This window comes from Ceratotherium simum, chromosome 25, assembly GCF_057802395.1.
Source record: "Ceratotherium simum simum isolate JZ-2026a chromosome 25, ASM5780239v1, whole genome shotgun sequence".
Lineage (NCBI taxonomy): Eukaryota > Metazoa > Chordata > Mammalia > Perissodactyla > Rhinocerotidae > Ceratotherium > Ceratotherium simum.
In genome coordinates, this window is record NC_141924.1 from 25,993,853 (window position 1) to 26,016,183 (window position 22,331).

At 36.3% G+C, this 22,331-nt stretch overlaps 1 protein-coding gene across 6 annotated transcripts in view; it reads right to left on the reverse strand.

The window, feature by feature from the left end:
• CFAP54 (cilia and flagella associated protein 54) overlaps nt 1–22,331 on the reverse strand; it is a 289,887-nt gene that overhangs the window by 170,556 nt on the left and 97,000 nt on the right. For 5 of the 6 annotated variants that reach the window (XM_087449073.1, XM_087449072.1, XM_014780106.2 and 2 more), the window contains exons 27-32: nt 12,543–12,671; nt 10,563–10,677; nt 8,642–8,731; nt 7,833–7,959; nt 2,348–2,462; nt 1,882–1,982 (exon numbers count right to left, since the gene is read on the reverse strand). In XM_087449073.1, the coding sequence (XP_087305199.1) occupies nt 1,882–1,982; nt 2,348–2,462; nt 7,833–7,959; nt 8,642–8,731; nt 10,563–10,677; nt 12,543–12,671 (677 nt within the window). Of the gene's footprint in view, nt 1–1,881; nt 1,983–2,343; nt 2,463–7,832; nt 7,960–8,641; nt 8,732–10,562; nt 10,678–12,542; nt 12,672–22,331 lie in introns of all 6 variants that reach the window. The other variant, XM_087449070.1, reaches the window with a different exon arrangement.

A 22,331-nucleotide genomic window follows, 5' to 3' on the forward strand; every position in this document is an offset into this window, starting at 1 on the left:
GACTTAATTTAAAGCCAGAGTAAGTATGATGGTATGATGTTGACTCATAAATGGATAAATAGACTAATGGGACAGGAAAGAGATCTGAAAACTACATATACGAAAATTTGCTAAATGACAAAAGTGACAGTGTTGACAGAATAGACTACTCAATAAATGGGGCTAGCCAATTGGGTGCCTATAAAGAAACTAAAAAAGAGGGGGATGGGGAGGGGGTCTGTTCCTCTCACCATTCACAAAAATAAATTACAGTTGGATAAAATTTCTAAATGTGAAAATCAAAAATTTAAATTCACCAAGCAAATACCTTTAAGACCTTGAGTTAGAGAAGAATTTCAGAAACAATAAAGGGAAATGTTGATACATTTGACTCCATTAACAACTATAACTTTTGATTTAAAAAAGAAAATCTTTAAAATGTAAATAGATGAGCCACAAACTGGAAAAAGTATTAGCATCCAAACTTCTGAAAACAAATAAGAAAATAACACAAGTTTTAAAATGTGCAAAGGATCTAAAGAAACAGTCCTGAGAATAGAAAAACCCTAGGGTCTAATAAAAATATGAAAAGATGCCTAATCTCATTAGTAATCAAAGAAATAAAACTTAAAATAACAATGAGATAAAATTTCACAACTCACGGGTCCAGAAAAATTTGAAAATTTGATAATAATATCAAGTGTCAGTGAAGATGTTGAATAATGGAAACTTGACACGCCACTGATGAAAATTTAAGAGCAACTTAGCAATATCTAGTAATGTTAAAAATGTTCATATCTTGGGAACTACTCTCCTGTGTATTTACCCCAGAAACTCTCACACGTGAATATGGAGACATGTACAAAAGAATGTCCTTTGTAGCACTGTTTACAATAGTGAAAAATTGGAAACAATTTAAATGTCCATTTACAGGAGACTGAATAAGTTTTATTTATTCATACAATGGAATACTATACAGCAGTGAAATGAATAACCAGACACATATAATTGACATGAAAAAAATCTCACAAACATAATATTGAGGAAAAAGAGCAAATTGGCAAAGCAAATTGTAAAAAATAATACCATACATTATTTAGGGGTATATACATATATAATTGAAGTATATAAAGCCAGTCATAAGCATGATAAGTGCCAAATTTGGGATAGTTTACTTCTGGGATAGAGCAGGACAGAAAGGCATTTCAAGAGGGATATATGGGAATTTCAACTATGTTGGAAATGTTTTATATAGTAATGGACACATGTCCATTTGCAATATTATTTTCTATACCCATCTAAAACATATCATAATTTAAATTTTAAAAAAAGAAGGAATAATCAAAGAGACAGCAGGAAAATGCAAATAAAAAGAAAGTGAGAGTGGTTCTATTAACATCTAGATGTTGTAAATTAAGATCAAAATCACTGAACAGGTAAAGAAAGACATACCATAATGAAGGTGAGATATATAAAGAATGTATAAGAATCACCAATGCGTACTCATAAAAACAAAAGCTAAATATTTGCCCATGATCAGTTTTATGGTTTAAGTATTATGAACAAGAACATTAGGTCCACCAATAACTAAAAAGTAATTCACCAATTTGGTCACCTGATCACCCTACCTAGACTACTGCCAGCACCACCTCCACCCCAGGCCAATTACTCTACAGCAAATCATCCTGTTCATTTATTTTATAAAATTTATCAAAATTTTAAATTGTCTTATTTATGTGTGTGTTTACTTGTTCACTGTGCTTCTTTCCTTAGGATGTCAGCTCCCTGGGAGTGGTGACCTTATCTGTCTAGTCCACCAGTGAAACCCCAGTGCCCAAAATAATGCCCAACACATCATAACCCTCAAGTAAATGTTTATTGAATTAATTAATCAATTAATACCTTTCATGTTCCACCATTTCAAAAACATACGGATTTCTGGAAAAAAATTCTCTTAGAGTTTCTTTTCTTTTACGTCTTTTTCTTTTCCTCATTTCTGCAGTCTTCATACAGGAGATAACAAAAATGTTACAAATTAAACTTAAACTCGGAACACAATACTATAATTTGCTCATATTCTAATGCTTATCTCTTGACATTAAAATAAAGTGGTTTCTTTATACCCTTTAATCAAAATTATTATCAAAAGTAACAGAAGTACCTCTGTAGACAAAAAATATGATTATAAAAATATCCATATGATAACTTAAGAATTATAATTATATAATTATGTATAATTATAAAATTATACTTGTTGGTATTTCCTTCTGTTTCATATTATAATAAATTATAATACAGCCAAACATCTTTAGATATATGAATCTCTTAATTTCATTAACTTAAAATTCAAAACGCATATGAAACTTACTATTCTAATCTCCATTACTACAGCTTTGAATTTCTTCCAAGGTTTGGTCGCCTTTTTACACAAAACAATGTCCTTATATTTCAATTTTTTTATTCCAAGTAGGGACTCATTCCTCCTAATACACAAAGATAAAGTCAGTTAAAAGGATCTGCAAGAATTTGCAAAACTACTCCCAAGTAATAAATGTTTAATGAACGTTGTCACTGAAATTATGCAAGAAGAATATCCAAAATTGTTTGTGTCCCATGCATAAATTAGACTGTGATAGCCTTGGTCATCAGGGAATAGCTGGCCTCTCAATGGAGCAAAATGTAAATCATACCACAAAATGCAGTGAGAGCTGATGTGTGCTGTAAGAAGAACAGAATTGGACTAAAAATAAAACATGAACACTTCCCTTTAAAGCCAGGAAGATAATTACATAAGAGTGACCGTCGACAAGCTACCTTGCTTCCAACACATTTTAGTCTCTTTGGTTCCATTATATGTACACTCCCAGCCACAATTACCTTCTGGATACCAAAAGAAGCTAAGCATTTCAGATGCCTCCCAAACTTTCTCTCTTTCCCCAATCACCTGTAGGGGGTCTTAACCTTGTTTTTTTAATCTGCCATGGAGCCCTGTGGTAATTCAGCCGCTTCTCCAAATACTGTAAAGTCTCTCATTATCCCTCCCTCTATTGATATTTATCACCTATTTTCCCCGAAATTTATGTATTTCCTAAAATTTATATTTCTTTTCATAACTACTTGCTAGATACTGCAAAACCCTGCTATAACATGATAAATGGGATCCAAAAACTTAAATGGAATAAAATGTAGCGTCATATCAACACAAGGCTAATGAAATGACTAGGTGAGTCTGCAGAGCTAGTTCCAGGGGTTAGAGCTCCAAATTCATTTTGGTCCTAGAGATGGTTGGCCTCTTGCATCAATTTTGATGAAGAGGATTCTGGATCCTGTGGTTGGTTGGGACTCCAGCCCAGCTGCAGCAATTCCAAGAATCTCCCAGTTAGTTGGCATTCATTTTGGCAAATGTTTTGTCTGCCTGAACTAGGACGCTTGGACCAGTGACCACCTTAGGGATCCATCCTCTGCAACTTGCATCCTGATACTGGTTGCCTGCCATTTTCCAACCAGCATGGTCTCTTCTCTACCTCTTCCCTCGCCTACCCCACCAGAATGTTTGACCTGGTTTCCGTTATTCCACAAAGTGATGGGAAGGAGAGGAAGTCATGGATGTACACTTGGGCTACTGTCTTCCCAGTCCTCTCAGTATCCTCCTCCATGCTCTGCAAAACTCTCATCCACTGACTAAATTAAACTCCTCCACTCCTTGACCTCTTCATAGAATGCCTCCTCTTAGCTCTGACTGCTTTTTATTTTGTTTATCGTGTTATAAAAAATAATATTTTTAAATTTTTGTGTAGTCAATGTTATTGGTCTTTGATTTCATGGCCTATTCATTGTTTTGATTACTTATATTAGGGCCTGTTTCTGACTCAAAACATTGAGTCCTAATGGCTGCCTGGCTATTATTTCACAAACACAACTCTGTTATAACTCATCTGATAGCACAAATCTCTCCTTTTGCTCTTTTTTATTTTTCAAATATTTTTCATTATTCTAGCCCATTCCATATAAACTAATATAACTGGAATTGCATTAAATCAACAAATTAATTTGAAGATAAGAGAAATCTTTACAATATTCCATCTGCCCATAGAGTAATGTACTATGTCTCTCCACTTATTCAAGTCATGTTTTTTAATATATCTCTTAGTCAAGATGTTTGGTCTTCTTTATATTAGCCTAAGTCCCTGCATAATTCCTGATAAATTTAATCCTGTACTTCACAGAAATGGGATCATTTTTCCATTATACTTTCTAGTTGATATGGGAAAGCTATTGATTTTGCATCTAGCCATCCTATGGAATTCTATTATTAGTTCAGAGAGTTTTCAGTTAACCCGCTTGTTAAGTTAATTGACATTTTTTGGCTTGATATTTGCAAATATCAATCATTTTATCTCCATTTTCAGAGTATTTCATGTGGAATTCATTTGACAAATATTTTTGAGACCCTATTGTGTAGTAATCACATAAATCCTAATCCTAATTTCTATTTCTTATTTTAATTACTAGCAAGAACTTTCAGAACAATGTTAAATGACAGAAGGAATAATAGGTTTCCTTGTTGTAGAGCTTATTTTAACAGAAAATATTCTCCTTGTCCTAATTTGCCAGGAATGGTTGTTGAATTTTACCCATGACTTTTTAGCATCTATTGAAGGCTCCTTTGACTACCAGTGATAATTACATTTACAGATTTCCTACTATATTTATATTGAGAATAAAATCTACATTTTCACTGCCAAATTTTTGTAGTATTTTATTTTGAATTTTTGTCTCTATAAACTGCTAAGTAAGATTGATCCATAACTTTCCATTTTTTATTCTCTTTTTATAAAGCTGTTATCAGAGCCTGCTATGATAAATTTACTAAGAAAATTTATACCTATGTTCTGAAGTAGCTTTATGTAAAATAAAAGTTATTTGTTCTTTTAAAGTACGAAAGAACTAGCCTAAAAGTCAATCTGAGCTATCCAAATTTTCTTACTGCTTCGATAAGTTCTTATAATTTAAATTTTTCCAGATAATCATCACTTTAAATTAGATTTTCAAGTTTAATCATATTAAATGTACACAGTTATCTAATGTTTGTTTAACCATTTCCAAACTTATGACTATTTTCTCTTTGGATTATTTATATTTCACTTTTTCTTATTATGTTGGCCAGAAATTTACCTAATTAATTCATATCTTCAAAGAGCTAGCTCTAGCAGTTATCAGTTGGACTATTTTAAAACCAAACTATAATTGATTAATTTCAACTTTTATTTTTATTTTCTTCTTTCTGGTTTCTTAAATTTATTGTTATTTTTCTAATTTCTTGAGTTCAATAAAAGTTCACTTAATTTTGTTTTATTGTTTAGTAATAAGAGCTTCCAAAGCTAAGTATTTGTCTCCAACTGCTGCTTTGAGAACATTTGCTATTAGGGCTTCTCATTATCATTATTTTAAAAAAGCTCTATACTTTTAGTTAGGTTTCTGTTTTGATCCAACAATTATATATGCCAGTAATTTATTTTGTTATAAAATTTCAGTTTTATTGTACTGTAAGAGAATGTTGTCTTTACAAATTTTAGTCTGAGTGATCTATTGAGCTTTATTCTGCAGGTTAAATATTACCTTTTTTTTAATTTAATGAGCGCTTTAAAAAGTGTTTAACTCAATTAGCTATATATATTAAATAAATTGTATTAATTATATTATGTGAATTTTCTATGTCCTTGTTATTTCTGTCTTTTTTAAAGTGGCATGTTAAACTCTCTCGACATTATTATGTTTCTGTCAAATTAGCCTTTTCTTTTCAGCAGTTATTTCCACATGCTTTGACTCTTTGTTACATGAAGCATGAAAGTTTATGAAATATCTTCATTGTGATTTATAAGTATTATAGGTAGAATCATCCATTTTGAATGTGAAAAGGTGGCATTAAAAAATAAGTAATGTAGGGGCGGGCCCAGTGGTGTAGTAGTTAAGTTCGCGTGCTCTACTCTGGCAGCCAGGGGTTCACAGGTTCGGATCCCAGGAGCAGACCTACGCACTGCTTATCAAGCCATGCTGTGGCAGGCATCCTACATATCAAGTACAGGAAGATGGGCACAGATGTTAGGCCAGGGCCAATCTTCCTCAGCAAAAAGAGGAGGATTGGCAACGGATATTAGCTCAGGGCTAATCTTCCTCACCAAAAAAACAAAGTAATGAAGAGATTAGTCTTTAAATGTGACCAGGACAATTGATAAACTGAGAAAAATAATCTAAAGTTTAACCTAAATCCCCATACCAAAATAAATTCCATGTGGATTAAAACATTAAATATAAATCATGAAACCATAAAATTGGAAGAAAATACAACAGCATATTTGCCTGTTGCAGTATGAGAAAAATTTGTTCAAAAATATGTAATGCACACAAATATAAAAAGAAAATAGATATTACTATCAAAGTAGAAATCAATATATTGCATCTGCCCTCCTCTATAGGCCCTCACTTGGAGAAGAGCATCCTAAAACATCTGCTCAGACTTGAAAATTGGAATCATTACCTTTGTTTTGAACTCAGTTATACTGCTCAGTCTCCAACCTCAGGTCTTTTATTATATCACTGGTCAATGCTTCAAAGCCTCTCATTCTTTTCTCCTCTTTCAGAATATCTATTACTCTTAAATTGGACCTCCACTGTCAGCCCTCCAAATTTCACTGCACACTGAAAGTGTCTTCTGATTTTCTTTGGTATCAAGAATATTATTTATAGCTTCCAAACATCTAATTTTGGCTATTTGTTTTTAATTTAATGGGACTTTCTAATTCTGACCAATTCTCTCATTACCATGGCCTGCTTCATTTAATAGAAGCAATTTCCTCTTTTATCTTCTGAAAATATGAAGCACATATATTCCAAGCTTTTGTCCTAATAAAGGAAGTGCCTATTTTAGGAAGAATATTTTCCTGTACATTTTTATGAGAATGTTTCTATTCTGCTGTCTTTTTTTAAATAGACCACATGTTATTGATGTTTCCGTTTACTAAAATGAGGCAGATAGACCTATGTCCAGTGGTGAAAGTAAAGCCCAGTTGTTGGAAGAAGGGTTGGATTCATTTGGCGTCTCTCATAACTGCCACGAGACACTACAATTTTCTTTGGGGGCAAAGAGATTCATTCAGGCTTAGAGACAAGAGGGATAGCTTTAAAGAACAAGAGGGATAGCTCTAAGTAGTTTTACTACTTCTGTTTGAGGAACTCTGCATTTACATATACAAATGGAAACCCCCAGGATGCTCTGCTTGCTACTTTAGAGGAATTAGAAAAGCGTGGTAAATAACCAAAACTGGACCCAAAAGCCTGTGTGAGAGAAGCTGATGGCCTGGAGATGCCATTATCCATCCTGACTCAATATAAAAGGCCTAATCTAGGGGCTGGCCCAATGGCCATGGTTTAGTGGTTAAGTTTGGCACGTTCCACTTCGGCAGCCCAGGTTCATGGGTTCGGATCCCTGGCATGGACCTACACCACTCGTCAGCAACGCTATGGCAGCGACCTACATATAAAGTAGAGGAAGACTGGCACAGATGGTAGCTTAGGGCTAATCTTCCTCAGCAAAAAAAAAAAAAAAAAGCCTAATCTACTTCCTCCTAGAAATATGAACATGGTCTATTCTTATTCCTTAGTTCCATTGTATAAATATTTTTATGTTTATTTATCTATTTACACACACAGACATAAATCCTCACTCTCTCCCAGGTGGCTATTGTAAACTGTATATACTCCACCCTCTTTTTCATCCATCTTATGTATCTTAAAGTGACAATGTTACTCATTTTTAAAGTTGTTAATACTAATAAAATGCATATTACAAGTACCTTTTCAAGAAGTCATAGACAGAATGTGTTATCTCCACCAAAAGGTGAAATTTTTCATCATTCATACATTTTAGCATAACTTGTGTAAAGAATTCCAGGAATCTAGGTCTCTGCTTAAATTTCATAACTGTGAAAACAAGGAAGTTCACATATAATTACCAATACACCAAGTTATTGGTACTGAAAGGTCACTACTGCTAAAAGTCATTTTGTTCCAATAGGCAAGTTTATTAATCTGCTTTTTAGATTTCTCACTTAAAAAAAAATAGATGAGTAAATATGGTGAGAATTATCATTTTTATAAGATCAAATTATCCTTTATGGTCTGTATTTCATTTATTTTCCAAATGTCTCAGTGTTAAGAAAGAGTTCATAAAAGTTGCCTCTAACATATGACTAGTTGGGGAAAGAAATTGCTAATAATTATCAGAATAACTAGTCATCCTAATTTTTATTTTATATTACTCTGAGTTAAGCAATAATGTTGCTCTTTCTTCATAGGTGAACTTAAAGATCACTAACACATTTTTTAATTCCCTAGTTTTGTAAGTTTCATAATAACACCATTTACTACCAAAATAAGCGACCATAAAGGTTCTATCTTTCCAGATTTTAAAGCAGGTAACTATTTAGGTCTCTTTCATTCCTTGACAATCAAGATTCTGCATTATTCTGAGTGGGTAGGAACCCAGAATTTTCTGCCTAGAAAGGTGAAATCTTTAAGTAGAAAAACAAGAGCAGAATCCACAGAATAAACGATCTTCAATAGTAAGTCAAGTGAACAGCATAGATACATTTAGGTCACCTACCTTCTTTTACAGCGCCTTTGACTGACCAATTTAAAACTATAGGGTAAAGAAATATAGGGTCCTCTGCTCCTGAGAGTTCAGCTGTAAAATCTAAGGTTAAAAAAATTAATAAGTTTTAGGTTCTGCTTAATATCAATAACCAAAAATGAAAATTCTTTGGAGGGGTTTAAAAACTGCAAAATACCCAAGTATTCATTCTAAATTGAATAAATAAAATATCAATTATAATATATCAATATCAATTGATAAATATCAATTATATCATATTTTAGAGAGTAAAAAAATCCAATAATCTCAATTATTTTCCTTTCATTTTTTCCCCTAAAAGCCAAGGAGTCCACCACCAACTAGGTGAAGAGCTTCCAAGGCATGAGTCTCTCTTATTCAACAGCTGTTGTACCTCAGCACACCCCAGGCTCAGAAACCTACCAAATATATTAACTCCATTTTTATAAAATTGTCTTTAAAAGATAGTAAAGTATAGAACACACACACACAGCACAGCCACTCAGCCAGGCTGCCTGGGTTCAAATTCTAACCCTGTCACTTTTTAGTTATAAGACCTTGGGAAGTTACTCAGCTTCTCTGTGCCTCAATTTCCTCATCTTTACAATGGGATAATAATAGTACCTTCTTCATATGAGTGTTATATAAGGATTATATGAGTTTTACTATGTATAAAACACTTAAAATAGTTCCTGGCACACAGAAAGCACTGTATATAAAACTATTATTTTTATTATTTTGTTATTGAATCTACTGTTTAGCTAGTAACATTACGTTGTGCTTCTTAGTAAAATGGGGTTTTTTTGATAATATTAAAATAAGCAATTTACATCTCTAGAACACTTTCCTTTTTAAGAAATTATATTTTTTATATGTAGCTAGACAATGACAGCTTTCCCAAAACTCTGTTTACTGATAATGGGAATAATAGAGCATTGGGTTAAATTCATAAATTCAGCTTGAAACAGACATGGAGCATATCAAAATAGAGTGAGAGATTGAAGTCAGGGAATTCTGAAACAACGTGAGCACCCAGATACATGAGAGGCACACAATAAGAGAGGTGAGGTAGGGACATGGAATTCTACATAATCAGTTCCCCAAAGACCAAGAGGCCAAAAGTGCAGCTTCCTACTTAAGAGAAATTTAAGTCCCCTTGTTCTTCCAGATTTGAAGTACCTGGTTTTTAAAAATGTGATAATATTTATCATCACCAGAAACTAAATCAATTTCTTAAGCAGATTTCCAAATTGCAAACTCCAAAATTCCAATCACTGTGTTAACACATTAGTCCATTTTGAAATTACTATACAGCACAATGACCTAAAATTAAGCTAATCTTTCACTTGAGTAGACCGTGGCTCAGATCACTCACACGTTAACACCCCTCATGCTATCCGTTTATTTCTCAGTTATATTTTTGCCTTTAGAGCAGTGATTCTCCATTTTGCACCCCCCCCCCAATATATTTGGCAACATTTGCCTCCCAGTTGGTTGTCACTTGGGAGGATGGCGTGCTGTGCATTTACAGATAGAGGCCAGGGACGCTGCTCAACATCCACAATGCCTAGGACAGCCCCCTACAACTAAGAATTATCTGGCCCAAATTGGCAATAGCGTCGACGTTGAGAAATCCTGCTGTGGAATCAGAAGATTTAGGCTCAAATCTAAGCCAACTATGTAATCCTAAGTAAATCACTTAATCTTCATGAGCCACATCTGTAAAAAGCTGTTTGCAATCCCATAGTAACAGAATATTGTTAGGATTAATGACATAATGGAAAAGCAATGCATAAACCTTAAATAGGGTTTACCAAACGCTAATCTCATCTTAATCCTTTTGAAAACATATTTTCTTATTTTAAAAAACATAATGCTAAACAGAAGTACATAGAAAGAAAAAAAAAATGACTACATTGTTTTGTCAGTTTGAGTAGGTGTGTCTCCAACAAGACCAGCTGTTCATTTATTTTTTCAGGTAATAATATCTGCTGTGGCTTCTTAGTCTTGGAAGACTTCTTAGAAGAACCCTAGAAACATTGGTTAAATGTCAGAATGTACTTCAATATGTTGCAACAATTGTCATGTCAAATAACATTCTTTAAATTTATGTTTTCATACTTTCATACTTGGTAGACAAAACTATGATCTGCATGGCTAAACAATACGAATTAATAATTAATAACAATATTATTAATTATTGCATTCTTAGTAAATGCCAGACATAGTACTAAGAGTTTTATGGAGGTTGACCAAAAAATTTCTTCTCTTCCCTCTCCCTTCCTCCCAGTAACTTCCAACTCCCTAACCAGCCCCTCCCCAATACACACACTCTTCTGAAAGCAGCTGAGGGTATGTCTCTAAAAATCCTCAAAAGAAAATTCCCTGGCTGCTCTCAGAAATGTATCCCTGTGTCCCTTTTTCTTTTCTTTTTTTTCCTTTCTTTTTCCCAGAAGGAGCTTCTTTACAACTAAACTAATTGCTTTCACTGCTTTGCCTTTCATTGAAACATAACAGGATCAGTAATTACTGGTTTAAAAATTGGTGGGTCTACGCTCGGGCTCCCCACCATGTTTTCAACTATCTGAGCCTGAGAATTGACCAGTTAATGTCTCCTGTTCTCAAAAAAAAATACTTCCCAAGCCCTTTTAGGTTTAAAGGGACCTTGAGTGGCTATAATGATTTCTGACTCCTATAAATTAGGTATGAGCTTCTCAGTCCCTACAGTCTTAGTCAGAAGGAAATATCAAGGAAAGAGGCATGGGGCCCTGTCCTACAACGATCTGAAGGGACAGGGTCCTGAGTCAAGGCCTGGGTGATATAAAGGGGCTGGCTGAGGGACTCAGAGTGAACAACACTTGGTGAAAAAAAACTCTCAAATTGCCTCCCATTTAATCAAAACTCTCTCTAGACACCCCCTCTTCCCCCCAAAAAAGTATGATGGCTAAAAAATTCATCCAGCAAAACAGTGATGATGTTTGAAGATTTTTGTGGCAAACGCTTACTTGGAAACTCAACATATAATAGAGACAGAAATGGAGCTGCTCCAATTGAAACAGGCTTGGAGATAATAGTCTCTACCCCCATCCAGTCACTGAAGGGGCTTCAAGCAATTCCCAGTGCACCTCAGAAACCTGATCAACTAAGCAACATTTCAAAATTTGATCTACAAAAACACGTAACTGGGGCCGGCCCCATGGCATAAGGGTTAAGTTCAGTGCACTCTGCTTCAGCAGCCCAGGTTCAGTTCCCGGGTGCAGACCTACACCATTCATCAGTGGCCATGCTGTGGTGGCGACCCACATACAAAATAGAGGAAGACTGACACAGATGTTAGCTCAGGGAGACTCTTCCTCAGGAAAAACAAAAAAACATGTAACTGCATAGTTTCAAGGAAAGGCAATAACAGGTTCTATGAAGTCCCATGCTTGGGAGGTGGATATTAAAAAGTAGTCTCAAATATTAGCTGTCTCGTGAAGAAGACAATTTAGGTGTCACAATGAGTTTAGGAAATCTACTTTGAACACAGTGAAAAGCTCTGACACGTGTTCACTACATTCAATGACCCACCCAGAACAATAAATCTTAAATTTGGAAGAGACTTTAGAGGGCTTTTAGTTCAATGTCCAACTGGGTGTAGGATGCTCTCTATCAACACCTAACTAATGATAGGGGACTCGTCAGTATTCTAGCATAGATTCCTTTTCATTTTCTTGACCACAATTAAAAGAAAAAGAAAAAAAAAAGAAACTATTCACTATATATTGCTTTTCTTTTATGTAAATATGACAAATTAAAAACTGATCGATTTTCTAACATGTTTATTAATACTACATGACCCCTTAAAAGACTCAACTAAACATATGTTCAAACATGGGAAACAAAAAACAATTACCTCCTCTTGCACCTCTTCTTGGTCAGTAACCCCAAAGAGAGATGTGCACCTTGATGTGATGTCCAGCATCTTTTTTCCATAATTTATAATCATTACTGCCAGGTCATATTCCTTCCAGGAACGCAGAATCTAATTAAAAATATTTATTAATTATCTCTGTTGGAAACTCTTGTCTATTTTCTAGCGCCATGCATCAACTTTCATAAATTCGAAAGTCTAATTAATGTTTTGGGTCAAAGAACTCCTTTGCTTTTGTTAAAGAAACTGGAAGTTTACCTCCAGACCATATTTCCCTAGAATTAAAGCTGTATGATACCATTATTTTAAATAAAGGACAAATAACAGGAATCTCATCAGTAATGTATTCTCCATATCTCCGGGACATATAGCCATATACCTTTTGGTATAGTAAGTTAACTATTAAGAAAATATTTCCACTTAAAAGATCCAAGTTAAAAGCATTCTTAAAGGCCACATAACCACCGCCTCTCGTCTTGAGTTGCTTTCTATGTGAAATGGCACAATTACTGACCTCATGATGTCTTAGGGGGGCTTTTATATCAGTAAATGATTTACAAGACATTCTGGTTATGGGCTGGACTAGAGACAAGCTGTTTTTGGCATATTCTCCATGAATCCTAGGGAAAGCAGATACTGTCATCACAAGGGGGAGGGCCCACTCTGCCACTCTCATCCACATGCCCTATTACTAATTGTTATTCTTTGGCCGTCTCTAGCCTGGCCCTTTCCTACCTCTCTAGCATAATCTTCCACCACTCGTCTCCTTGTCCTTTAAACTAACAAAATATTGAGCCAAGTATAAAGTCTGACACTCACCATGGTTTCAGAACTTCATGCTTCCCTGCAGCTGAGGCATTTCTCAGAACAGCTTTCCCACCTATTTCTACAGCTTTACCTGGTCTTTAAAATCTGGGCTCTAGCATCAACTCCAGGAACACTTCCCTGGCCAGTAACCTGATTTGCATAGACTCTGCTGTAGTGAAGGGTCACATGAAGGGAACACATTCATTGTGAACCCCATAGGGAAATTCTCTAAGCATAGAAATAAGTTTGTATGAATTTGTTATATGTAGCTGTACTCTGTTAAGTTGATTAAGTTAGTATTTAAGATAAGTAAAAACTGTTACTTCTCATGCAGGAAAAGGATGTATAAGGTGGCTGAAAAGCAGTGAGTGGCTGCTTAAACCTAAGACCTACCTAATGCAAGGTGCTAAGAACCAGAAATACTTCTGTGGGGCCAGGGCAATGGTGTTAAACTAATGCTGACTGTGGGCCAGAATGTGGAAAGGAAAATGGTGAAATAAATTTTGAGAAGGTAGATGGGGTTAGGTCAAGCAGGGCCTTGAATGCCAGGCAAAACAGTCCAATCTCATTATAAGACTGACACAAAGGGAGTAAGTTCTGTTCTTAGAAAACAGAAATGAGCTAATGTTTGTTCTCCATTCAACTTTGCTTTCCGACGTATTTATGTCCTAGGCTCATAGAGAACTGTGCAATTTTTCCCCTTGTTTTAATATTCCAGTAGAAAATACTAAATGATAAAGAATTGTTCCAATCAAAAGAAAAATGGAGAATCAATTCTACTTAACATACCAAATGGTGAACAGAAATAAAAAGACTATGCCAGATGTTTAGCATAATAATTTTTAAACAATGCAAAAATATTGAAACATTTAAGATGATGTGTCTCAGAAGTGGCACTTCATTTGGAACTCTGGCAACTTTTAGAGGAAATACTGCTGCTTAAAGAAGAAAGATTGAGCCATCTGAAAAGATTACCAATTTTTTAAACAGAACAGAGAGTCATTTGACTAATTGGGTTTCACATGACCTAAGAGAAAACCCATATAAAAATGTGTTTATATCAAATAAACACCTGAAATCTGGGATTCAGGGCTAGTCCAGGGTTCTGGGGATACTGGTCAGGCTGGAGGAAGCTTCTGAAATGACAGTTCTCAGGATAAGAATTTGGGACAGAACCAGCTCTAATATCAAAATCGTGACATTAATACATACTTTACTTTTTAAAAAATGTCCAGAACACATTCAGGGTCATTTCTACAATAAGATCAGTTGGTTCTCAATACGATTCCTCAATGGGGGGAAAGGAGAAGGGAGTCGTGGATAGCAAGTGAGGAAATGAAGCTGCTGTGAGCTACGGGAGAAAAATCCTGCAAGGCTGGGAGAGTAGCCTCGTGAATTCAAGGACTTCAACCTTCACTGGGCCCCAAATGCAGGTCAGGAACCCTATTTATTCTAGGTCAGTGCTCTCTCCCATCTTCCACATGGGCTATCACAGACATCTTCGCAATTCTCTGAAACCCACCCTTACTCCCCACCTCCTCACTCTCAGCAAATGACCTTGCTTCCCTTTCCACAGAGGAAAAGTAGGGGAACTAGCTTACCTCTTGTCTACAAACCTACCTACACACTCACCTGCAACTATAACCATCCTTCCCTCCTGTTAGAGGGAAGAGGCGAATCTCCTGTCCAGACTAATCCCTCCCACCTGTGCTCAGATCCCATTGCCTCCTGCCTTCTTGGGGATCTTGCTCTAGTGGACACCCCTTTCCTCCTATATCCTCATCCTTTCCTTCTCCTGTCTCCTCGCATTAATAGCCACATGTTGTGGAGTACCTGGATAAAAAGAATTGGTTTTTTGGTTGGTTCGTTGGTTGGATAGTTGTTTGGTTGGTTTTTAGCAGAAGAAGTTGCCATTGGTAAGTTGCAAGCAACAAGCTACCTTGGAATAGAGTTTCTTGGTTCTGGAAGAAATACTGCAGCAGCTGCTATTAGTTATTTAAATGTAAAGTAAGCAGTTGTCCAGTGCCGTAGAAAGAGAATGTAACCTGGCCTTCTCTTATTTGAAAAAGATACCCCTCTCCTGGAAATATTCATTGACGGAAGGGTTTAGGGGAAAAAGGCCAAGCTTTTCTAAAGATAAGTAACCTTGGAAGGTGCACTTTCAGCATAGCATAATGCTAATTAATGTGTGTATAATTGTAGCATTGGAAATGGAAAGGGGTGCTTTGGATTGTATGGGACCCCTGCTTTCAATGGTTCCACCATGTGACAATGACAGAACTAATAGCAGTAGGAAGATTCTCGAGGTTGGGGAGGGGGTAGAAATGACAGAACAGCTTTGGACTAACCAACTCTGCAATTCTTCCTCTTGCCTAATAGAAGCAGGACTGGCCCTTGCACCACGTGCACCCTTGAGATTCTTAAATAATTCTCTTCCTTTCTCACTCTGCACACTGTCTCCAGGTGATATCATTGGTTTCTATTGCTTCATTTGAGTCTATATACAAAGGACTCCTTTGTCTTTATACACATTCTGCCTCTCCTGAACTCCAAGCCTATAGGTCCAAATATACAATGGCCACCTCTTTGGATATCCTATAGGCCCCAAAGTTCAATATATTCAAAACTCATTATCTTTTCCCCCTTTCCCACACAATATTACTCCTCATCCCGGTTCAACACATAGCACTGTATTCCCCCCCACTGCCTAGGGCAAATAGCCGAATTACTGTTGACTCTTCTCTCTCCTTCCTTTATTCCCATACTCAACAGGTTTCCAGGTTCTCAATTCTATCTCATAAATAACTCTTGAATCCTTTCAATTCTCTCTCCTGCTTTTCCACACTATTTTAGTTTATTATCTGTCACCTTCCAACTCTTTCCCTGCCTCAGGTCTTAGCCCTCTCTAATTACTAGCTGTTGTGCAACCAGAAGAATTTCTTTTTTAAAAAATGCAAATCTCATTAGGTCATTCCTGGGTTTGAAATCCTTCAATGGCTCAGCTCTGACCTCAGAAGATGGCCGTTCATCGTCTGGTACCCGTTCAGTGCCCCACTTTCCAAGGAGACTGAAACATTTAATCATATCCTCCCTAATTAAAAATAAATTTGATTCTTCTTTTCTCAAACTGTAAAATTATTTCACATTTTCTCATTGATTACTCCCTGAGGCAATCAGTGTTAATAATCCTATATTTGTCATATACTCTTTAATATTTGTCTTTAACCTATGTTCATAGTGTCTTGCTATAAAAAATATTTTTTAATTATCATGTAATCTACTTATCTATCTTTTTTTGTGTTTCTTTTGATTTTGTGCCTTGTTGAGAAAGTTCTCCCCTGATGTCAAGACCATACAAACATCCTCGAATCCATCTGGACTTTAGAATCCAAATACCACCTTTGTCATATATTAAATTCTTCTGTAGACCCAGGGCTGGCTCTTCCTGGATTCTCTATACTATTTCACTGAACTATTTGCCCATTACTCTGTTAACATCATTTTTTATTGAAGAGAACTTATGGTAAATTTTAATGTCTATTGAGAACTTTTAAATTATTCTAATCAGTTTCAGAGAAACCACATTGGGATTCTGATTAGAACTGCATTACATTTAAATATTATTTTAGGAAGGATTTATACTTTTATGACAGTAAGTTTTCCTATTCAGGAACTTGGTGTGGCCTGCCATATGTTCAGATCTTATTTTGTGTCCTTCAGTAAGATTTCACAGTTCTTTTATTTGCATCCTTTAACATTTTGTTAAGTTTAAAATATTGTGTATTATAAGCAGTATATTTTCCCTTCTTCATTTCTAACTGGCCACTGCTAGTAGACAAAAAGAAAAAAACTTAGTTTTTTAAGTGTGCTACATATAATCACTTTATAAACGTTCTTTCAATTCTCGTAATTTTTAACTAGCTTCTCACGGCTTTTTGAGACCTCTACAATTACAGATAAATTATATTTTTCTAATATTATAAAATTGTTTCATATCCTTATCTATTGCATGAGACAGAATCTCTACAAATAATGAATCACACTATTAACAGTCAGCATCTCCTGTGCCTGATTTTTAAGGAAATGGCTTCATAAATTTGCCATTTAGTATGATATTTGCTCTAAAATTTTGGTAAATGTCTTTATCGTTATTCAATAGCTTTCTTCTATTCCTAATTTATTTAGAAATTTTATTAGGAAAGGTCACGACGTGTTATCAAATGCCTTTGTAGCATTTTTCATATAATTTAATGGCTTTTCTCCTTTAATTTGCTAATGTAAAAAATTCACATTTTATTTTATTTCAGACTTGATCTTTAATACTTGACAGTGAGACTGTCCTAAGACCAGAAAGTGACCAGGTGCCATCCAGGAGCAGAGAACGGTGATCAGACAGAACAGATCTGAAGAACAATACATAAGGCCTCTCTTTGTCCTAACTAATGTTTCAGGCCCTGAATTCTGCTTTTTTAGATATGAAAATTGCCACTCCTTCTTTATTTTTGTTTGCATTTTCCCAGTACCTTTGTCTATCCATTTATTTTTCAACCAGTGTTTGTCACTTTGTTTTACGAGTGTTTCTCGAAATAACATCCATTTGAATCTGACATTTTAGCCCAGCTGGCAGTCTCTGTCTCCTGAGTTCATTCACACCTAGAGATGTAATTAATATACTTGATTTTATTCTTTCCCTCTTAGATACTAACTCTTTTGCCTTCTTCTTTCTTTTGCTGAATTAGTCATTTTTCCTCCCTATCATTCCTCTGTTCATTTTTCCTTTCTGTCAATTTAAAAGTCCTACTGTGTTTTAAGGTTCTACTCATAGCTACATATTCCTCTAAGTCATCTTTAAATATATATATTCTATCCAAAAAAATAATAATTTTGTACTATACGTATTTTTTAAAAACACACAACCATACACCAAGAATCTCTACCTGCTCACCCCTCCTCCACCCCAAACAGGATGGAAGTTTTAGTTCTAGGTTACTAACAAGTTTTTCTTTCAAGGATGACTCTTCTGTTTCAAGAATCCCTACTTAGCATTTATATTACAAAGTCCTAGTCACATCATTATTATCTATTTAATTTTATTAACACATATATTGCAAGATTCATTGCTCCCATTATTCCTCTCCTTTTTGTCTGTCCCTGTCTTGGGATTTCTGTTCTGAACTGATTGTCATTTGATAGAGTATTTCCTCAAGTGTTTTCCTCAGATAAGTACATAGGCAGAACACTTTTTAAATGCCTGCACTTCTGAAAATGTTTATTTTTGCTCTCACAAATAAATGATATCTTTCCTGGTTATTAATTTTTGGACCTAGGTCTTTTTCCCTCAGGATTCTACGAATGTTGCTCCAGTATTTTAACTTCTAGTGTTGCTGATAAAAAGTCTGAAGCTAATTGATTCTCTTTCCATTGCAAATAACCCGTTCTTTGGGTCTCAAAACTTTCACATTAGTCCTTATCCTTGGGCTTTAGGAATTTCGCCAACACATCTATACATATGTTCTTACATTAATCCTGCCTGAGACTCAGGGAGCTTATAACTTCTCCATTTATTTCTTTTCTACTCCAGAACTCCTTTTATTTCACGTTATGACTTCTGGGTCTGCCTTCTGAATTTATCTCTAGGTAATTCTGTTCTATGTTGTCAGGTATTTCTTGAACTTCCAGATTTGACTCAAGAAATACCACAACCGTAATCTTCATCTGTATAATTTTTTTAATCAAAAATCAAATTTGGGGGCCGGCCCCATGGCATAGTGGTTAAGTCTGGCATGCTCCGCTTTGGTGGCCCAGGTTCACAGGTTTGGATCCCGGGTGTGGACCTACATCATTTGTCAAGCCATGCTGTGGCGGTGACCCACATATAAAATAGAGGAAGACTGGCACAGATGTTACCTTGGGCCTAACCTTCCTCAAGCAAAAAAAGAGAAAGATTGGCAACAGATGTTAGCTCAGAGCAAATCTTCCTCACACACACAAAAAAATCAAAGTTGTTCAGTTACAGATTTTTTTTGTTTTTGTTTTTTTGTTTTGATCACCTAATTGCATCACCTTGAAAGTTTTCTTTTTCTTTCTTTTTTTTTTTTAAGGTTATCTCTGGTCTTTCCCAACGCGGTGAGAGTAAATAACACAATTATTTTGGTGTTTGGCCTGTTCTTCCCCCCTTGGGGTTCTGACTCCCCTTAAGTGAGTTATTATTTTTCTCCTCCTGCTAATGGCTTATGCTCCCCCAACATCTACACAGACCAGGTCATAGAGGTCTCTCCAACAGTGGTAAACCAGTGAGCAATGGAAGGAATATGTTTTTGTGCTCCTGAGGTCAGGCCATGAATAGCTAGCAAATCATGCCCTCTTTGCTAAGGTAGAGGGTAGAGCCCCTCTGTTGCCAGACCCCCATGGAAGCAAACTTAAGTCCTAACTAAAGTAATAGATCAAATCGGTCCTTTCAGATCCTTGGCCAAATCAGAAGGGTCCTGTGAGGACCACATTAAACAGGCAGGCAGATACGGCCCTTCTTTCAGGAGATTCACCAGAATCAGTCAACTAAATCCTTTGAAGAAACACATAATGCTGGTCTTTGGGCCACGCAGTGAGGATAAACAAGCCTACCACTCTGCCTGTGGTCCCTGGGTTCTTTCTCGTTTCCCATGTGAATGAGGTCCCATAAAACGCCCTCTTTCCATCCCCCTTCCCCCGGCCTAAGATATACCCTCCAGGCTTTACCAACCGGCTTACTCAGGCTCCAACACACCTGAAATAAGAGTCTGAAAGTAAAGGAAGTCAGGGTGTGTGCTTAACTGCCACCTACCCAAAATTCCACTATCTCTTTACCTTAAATAAACAGCCTTCTCACAAGCCTTTGAGCTATAATAACATTTCTCTAGTAATTCTTCTCATTAACCAAAAGCTAAAATAATTTTGTTAACTATTTCAATTACTTTCACACATATTTGCAAAAAAGCAAAACACATATATGGGAATACATTGATTCAGTCTACAAACAACACTAGGCACACTTATGAATACACAGACCTCTTACAATAACTCTCAAGTCAACAGGTTGGGAATCACTGCTCTACGTGAACAATTTACCCCACCTAAACTAGCCTCCTCATTTGTAGGCTAAAATTGGCCATGAATCCCTAAGTACATTTGCTCACATAATCCTTCATCCCCTCCACCTACAAAGCTGTTCCTCCTCCATCTGTCTCAATTCTACTCTTCCACATGCTGCAGAGTCATCCTATCTAAACTTGGCCCAACTCCCCAAATCTCTCTCCTTTAATGCTTTTCTTTTTGCCTATAACACTTAAACTTTCAGGGAATTATATTATATGTGTGTGTTTGTTGTCTGTCTCCCCCACTAGACCATAAGTTCTGTGAGAGCAGGAAATTGATCTTTTTATTACTGTATCCCCAATGCCTAGAACGGTATCTGTCATATGGTAAGCACTTAATTCATATTTGTTGAATTAAGGAACACTGTCCAAACAGCCTTTGATTTGATGGACAGGGTTGTTGTCTTTTTAATGAACTTAAATGCCTATTGGTAGGGAACCTCCTCTTCAGTTTGTCCCAGGACCCAACATAGTGTGTCCTACATCCAACCAATTCATGAATTCTTTTACCTCCTTGGCCCCAGTAGGCATTTGAGTTCGTAACTCTTGCTTTAGAGCATATCTTAAGCCTCATCTCCTAGGTGAAGCCTTTCCCAGTTGTCCCAGTCCTTAGCGACTTCCTGCATCCCTGTTTGTGCTGCCACCATCCATCCATCACCCAAGACAGAAACCTGAGTGTTATCCACGATTCCTTCCTCCTCCTCTTCCACTTCCTCCTCCTCCTTCTACCTCTTCCTCTTCCTCTTTCCTTTCTTCTTCTTTTTCTTCTTCTCCTTCTCTTTCTTCTTCTCCTTCTTCTTCTTTTAAAGCTACTCTGGGGTTCTCTCTAACTCTTTGTACATGTGTCAACTGCCCAAAACAGTACCTGACACAGATGGGTAATCAATAAATGTTTGTTGAATGGATAAGTGAAATAAAAATGAAAAACTATTTTATGTTCTGTCTCCCTAACAGGATTATAAACCCCTGAAGGGCAGAGACCTTGTCATAGAACTCTTGGTATCCACTGTTATTTATATGTGTATATTTTTTAAACAAAAGTTTATTGATTTAGGGCTGAAGGCAATGATGATATTGATGTAATATTGTGATTGATGCTTGTGTTAAAGAGCAACTAATTCAGGAGAGCACAGATTTTCTCCTCCTGCCTTAAAAAAGGCAAGCTCAAAATCAAGGTCAATCTTGCCTACAGTCCCCAGTGCCTCTTAGCCATTCTTTTAGTGGCTAAACTCAGATACCAGTGGTCAGTCTCTTGATAACCATTCTCTTCATAGCCAACTTATTCCCTCATTATGCAATCCCAACATGCCTCAGTTGCTACCCAGCAGCCCCACTCCCTGTCACTAGGCCCTTCACCAAGGCCTCCAGTCTCTGCTGTCTGATCTCTAGCTGTCAATTTCCCCAGCCTACCTGACTACTCTGTCCACTTGTGGTTTGGAAAGAACGTCCTCAGATGTTTTCACATGGTTTGAACTCCATTTGCCTTATATATACATCCTACTTTATATACCCTGACCTTATATATACTCTGACAACATTTTGCCTATGTCTTCTCCCTGGCTTAGATCCCTAGATAGATCACTCTTGATTGGTACAGTCTGACTTCACCTCTGCAGTTTGTCTCTGTTTGGTTCAGGGCCCTGCACACCAATCTCAGAAACATCCTTAGCCTCTGTGCCTCGTCTGCCCCTTCTTTCAGGCCTAACATCACTTTTTACATTCTGATTTCATGGGATTACCGTACCCTCCTTTACCCTGTGACCATTCAATCATAACCCTGCCTCTTGGTCTCCTGGGGTCTTCCAAGCCCCACTGTCCTGCCTCAACTCTTGGG